Here is a 5,337-nt window from a genome sequence, read left to right as displayed (position 1 = left end):
TTATATTTAAAATTAGGAGTATTATCATGCAGTAGAAGTACTTTAAGCATATTTCTCTAATCCAGTTTTTATAATTAGTTTGTATATTCTTTCTTGTCTACTATTAATCAAAAGTAGACACGTATAGTCACTTTTGAACAATTTTTTTTTAGGTAGCCAACATGAGCTTTATATAGCCGCGTTATTTAAGCAAGAGTATCGACGGGATTGTTCAGAGCTCAAGAGTAACCTTGAATTACGCACTTCATTTTTTACCAGAGTCTTTAAAACATATGAGCAGTCACACTAGAACGTCTAAATTTAATTTTTATTCACGGAAGTGACCTGTAGAGGTCAGTACCTGGGAGCCCTGACGACCACCTTAACTCGGTGGTGGGGTTTGTAGCTTGTCTAGGTGTAGTGGCCCTCTTGTCTGGCACGGGTGCAACCAACCCCCATAGGGTGCTTGTCTGACTTAGAACTTATCTCTTTCGGCGTAAATGGTTGGGATATTAACTCTTTCGTCCAAATTTGCTTACACGCTTGACCGATGATATAGAAAGTTTTAAGGACATGGCTTGCGGAATGTGAAAAATAATTAATTTTTAATAGTTTTGCGCTGTGATTTGTATAATATGCATGAATTAGTCATCAAGTAGCAGATTGGTACTGATAGTCTGTTGATAGAAACTGAATATTGAAAGAACTGAAGAACCTAAAGGTTCTAGCGTTTGTTAACACTAGAATATTAGACATGTTTCCTGTGAAGTACCTAGGGGCATTTTTTACAATGCTAATAGGCACTCCAACATTAATACTTCCTGAACCTACTACACTGCCTACTTCACCATGAACGAGGGTTGCACCCTAACAAGTGCTACTTCGCTGAAGGTTTCTTTTCTCATGTGTCGGGAGCTACTGTAACTAATTCTAGATCCGGAAGCAGTGTAGATTATCTTCATGGCCATTAATGGCAAAATGTCTGCTACCCTTGTCGGCGTCTCCCTCCACTGCTGTGTGGATGGATGAAACTTGTATTGCAGGAGATTCCTCAGTGGCAGGCTGGGTCTAGCTATTACCAGACTGTGCTGGTCCTACTGGGATGCTGCCAACTGTTGACCATCATCTTTGATCTGCATCTCCTCAAGGAAAGGCGGTCAAATTGCTTTGTAAATATCTACTACTGTTGTTATTACTACCTACAATAACATGTATAACACTGCTTATACTTAATACTGATATATTGCTGCTGATAGTAGTACTTCCGATACTAGTATATTGCTGCTATTACTATCATTACTATTATCTTGAGATGGATGCCTCGTTGCCTGTGAAAGGATCTTAATCTGGGGAACTGGATCCTTAAGACTCGCAGCTGCCAAGTCCTGTTCACAGCTGATCTTCACTCCTCGCTGCTCTCGTTCTGATAGCTGGTTTAGTTTGGTTTGTTTGCAGTTTACACAATCCCGTATGCCGTTTGCCCTGCCCAAGTATGCATCTGCCCCTCCTGTAATGTGGTTAGCTGGACTCCACGCTAGGCACAAGCATTTGAAGTTGTCCGAGCCATGTTGATGTCTCAGGAAATAAGGATCTGTAAGCTATTTTTGCCATAGTGACTTCGTGGGTCGTATAAAAATTTTCTTGAGAGGTGACTGACCCTGTGAGCCGTGCAGACGAGGAGCAAGTTGGGCAGAGTTCAGCAGGATGTGGAGGGGTGACTGTCCCTTCTGCGTGAGCAAGAATTGTCACTGAGATAAATTTGTCGGTTGAGGATCTGACGCACACCCTCAACTATACCCCTACCTATTTGTCTCTGCTCTGTCCCCCCCCCCTTCCTGTGTGGGGGGCGCACACCCTCACCTATACCCCCACCTCTTTGTGTTCTACCCCCCCCCTCTGCCCTCTCAATGAGTGGGGGAAGGGCACACCCTAACCGTTGGCCACCTGCTCGCAGGTATTCCTCTGCTGTCTGTGTAGCATGTGACGTACCACTGACTTCATAATATTTTAAATTTACCCTCAGCTTAGAAATTTCAGCTTTCGTCATGGCTTTTATCATTGCTTACTACTGTGATAATACGCAGTCGCTGGTACGTAATTCTGTTACTAATACAAGGCTTTACAAGATGCAAATGTTTGTCTTAACAGGAATAGTCACTTTGAGACTAATCCGAGAACAGGGCGCGTCTATCTTACCCATAACAGCCAGTTCCCAGGTGCTGCTTACCTTCCCTCTCCTCCTGTCCTAGTGAAACTCGTGGCATTCAGCTGACTCCATTACCCGAGGTATTGAAGTAAATGCTTGAGTAGCTTGGGGAACAGGTTGGGTAAGTGGGTGGATGGGTGGGAATGGTTGATTTTGGGAAGGATCTGCCTTGTATGGGCCAGTAGGCCTACTGCAATGTTCATATGTCCTCATGTTTATTCTAAGGTTTTGGCGGCTTTGCTTTGATAGTGGGTTTTATAATTACTGGGAATGACTGTAGATGATCTCGGGATTCATTAATAGTGTCTTTTCTCAATAAAAATTGAGATTATTAAATTATGCTGAACATTTTTAACTCGGTAGCATTATCTTTATTCAGGCTAGAGGTTTTTGTCTGCATGACCCTTGTCGGTTTAGCGCTTTCTTTGATTATTATAATAGAGGTTTTTGTTAATTTTGTCTCTGCTTCCAAAAGGGCAGAATAATTTAGTAAAAACATTTCTCCAATTTCGAAACGACTTACCAACCCTATGTACAGTTTAGGTCACGGCAACTGGCTAAGATATTGCATGCAAGACCCACTTAAAAGATCTTGCAGGTATTAAGCTTACCTTGGTTACCCTTCCTCTCCAGCTGTACCTGGCAGGACCAGCGAATGTGTTCGCCCAGGATGTCACGTTCAACGAAAACAAGACTCGCATCGTTGCTTCCCGGTTCATCTTCCAGACTCACGAGATACTTGACACAAATGCGGATAAAGATATGATGGAGGCTTTCCGGAAAGTAGCCTTTGAATCTCGCTTCAACGTTACTGTTTTTAATCCATATTTCATTTTCTTTGATCAGGTATGTAAATCACAAATCTTCCTCAGGTCAGAAGAACACTTGAATACATTACCAGTGTAATTTTAATAGTGATTTTTTTCCCCCATTTCAGTTTATCTTGGTGAGGACGATTAGCATACAAGCCATCTGTCTTGCTGCTGCTATAATGGTGATCATCTCGCTCGTGTTTATACCAAATCCTGTGTGTTCTTTTTGGGTCGCTGTTTCCATAATGTCTATTGAAGTAGGTGTTGTAGGTTGTATGACTTTGTGGGGAGTAAATTTAGATTCCATTTCAATGATCAATCTTATAATGTGTATTGGTTTTAGTGTTGACTTCTCTGCTCACATTTCCTATGCCTATCTAGCAGCTAAAGTGGACACACCAGATGAACGTGTGCAGGAATGTCTGTATGCCCTTGGTGTTCCTATAGTGCAAGGTGCCCTCTCAACTATTTTAGCAATCTCAGCACTCCTCTTAGCTCCTTCTTATATATTCATCACTTTCTTCAAGACTGTCTTCCTCGTTATATTCTTTGGTGCGATGCATGGAATCTTACTGTTGCCAGTTCTCCTTTCCCTTATGGGCCCCGGTTCCTGTAACAGAAAGAAACTGGTAGATTCTCCTGCACCCTCTGTGACGTACAGTAATTCATTCTTTGCTCATAATGAAAATATTTCATCTTCTGACTTCGTTGATCTCAACATAAAGATTCCAAGAGCACATTATGTACGCTCAGTTCGCAATGGTTCAGCAGCTTCACAGGTGAACCTGACGACACAAACTGGCTTTGATACGCTAGCGGCCAGTGAAGGTGGTAACAGTCAGGGAAAAGACAGTCTTGATACTAATAGTGAAGAGTCGAAGGAATCCATCCAGAACAAGGGACTTGAAACACAGCGTCGCAGTTCAGGCAGTGCTAACAGAACTAGAAAATGTCCAGGACTTCCTTTCTCGGAAGCGTATGATAATAAAGGTTATGTAAATGATAGTATGGAAGATAATCGTAGAGCACAGGAATCTGATCTCCCTATTTATGGCGAATGGGAAGAGCCACGACAATGTTACAGTGAGCAAATTTCCTCTTTTGATTATTCCTGTGCTCAGCGGCGTGGCTCTGCTGGTACACTAGATCAAGAAAGTGATGATCAGTCCCACGAATTAGAGGCGCACGTACATCATGGTGGGTCATCTGTACCTCAGCATGAGCAACACTCTTCACAGCCAGGAGACAATCCAGTAATCACCAGTAACAATGTTACGCTCAAGTAGCCATCTTTTGTCTGTAAGTACTGTACATAGATAAGGGTGACTGGACAATCCAACATCTCTGTACTATTGTGTTTGTAATTCTTTGACTATTTATGCAAAATAAAAATGCAAACGCAATTTTAGTATTGAAGATTGTTTATACTCGCTAATATTTTTTATGTATCAATTTATGAAATTTTCTGTTACTTTTTAAAGCATATATTTTATCTCAAAAATAAACGTCAGGAAAATATTGTAAAGTCCATGGAACATAATGTGCAAAATGTTCTAGAGCAAAGATTAAGGTTTGCATGTCTTAAACTATCGCCACATTAAGATGAAATGTTGCTTAGTTTAGTATAAATATACACAGGTAGTTTAACACCTGTGTAAACTGAAGCTACCAATTATGAGGTTTTACTAGAGAATTGTAAATATATTCTAAAAATTAGTCTGTAAAAGTTTTTATTAATCTGAATTAACATCGGCTTGTTCGTACACTGCCGAGCAAGTCCGGTGTTACTTCTCAATGACATTAAATAAATTTTAATGAATTAAAGGATATACTGTTTGTTTTATTTTTGCTTAGTGTCTGTTCTCTCTCTCCATTATCGTCTTTTTCTCTCATTTTTTTTTAATCTGTGCAAACACTTCATGACATAAAGGCACACGTGTGTAGAAACTGGAAAATCCAGAGGTTAAAGGAGATTGTCTTCTCCACTCTTGTTACTCTATGATCCTGCCTCGCTGCGCTGTGTAACCCTTCTGGGTTTAGCTCTTCAGTTATAGTAATAACTGAAAGATCAGTCCCTGAGCCAAGAGTCTGTGAGGAGAGACTTAGCGAGCTGACTGACCAGAACGACCAGGCGTCGTATGTTGTAAGAGGCTGTCAGAGATGCAGGAAAGAGGTACAACTGGAAGTCAGAAACAGGAATAACAGGGATGTTTAGAAATATTCAGTCATAAAGTGGACAGGAAGTGATAAATAAAAAAAAAACTAAGGAATAGCTAAACTCGTTTAGGTCAATAGTGTAGAGGTGGTCTAAGTTGGGATTGACTTCTCGAGGGAGGTGCA

At 41.0% G+C, this 5,337-nt stretch overlaps 1 protein-coding gene across 6 annotated transcripts in view; it reads left to right on the top strand.

The window, feature by feature from the left end:
- The window catches only part of LOC128693518 (patched domain-containing protein 3-like), a 59,092-nt gene extending 54,266 nt beyond the window's left edge, over positions 1-4,826 (top strand). For all 6 annotated transcript variants that reach the window (XM_070097301.1, XM_070097296.1, XM_070097299.1 and 3 more), the window contains exons 9-10: positions 2,819-3,031; positions 3,123-4,826. In XM_070097301.1, coding sequence (XP_069953402.1) covers positions 2,819-3,031; positions 3,123-4,283 — 1,374 coding nt within the window. In that variant the 3' untranslated portion in view covers positions 4,284-4,826. The remainder of the gene's footprint in view (positions 1-2,818; positions 3,032-3,122) is intronic.
- Positions 4,827-5,337: the final 511 nt, after the last annotated feature.

The sequence above is a fragment of the Cherax quadricarinatus genome, chromosome 57, assembly GCF_038502225.1.
Source record: "Cherax quadricarinatus isolate ZL_2023a chromosome 57, ASM3850222v1, whole genome shotgun sequence".
NCBI lineage: Eukaryota > Metazoa > Arthropoda > Malacostraca > Decapoda > Parastacidae > Cherax > Cherax quadricarinatus.
This window is presented reverse-complemented; position numbering and strand designations above follow the sequence as displayed.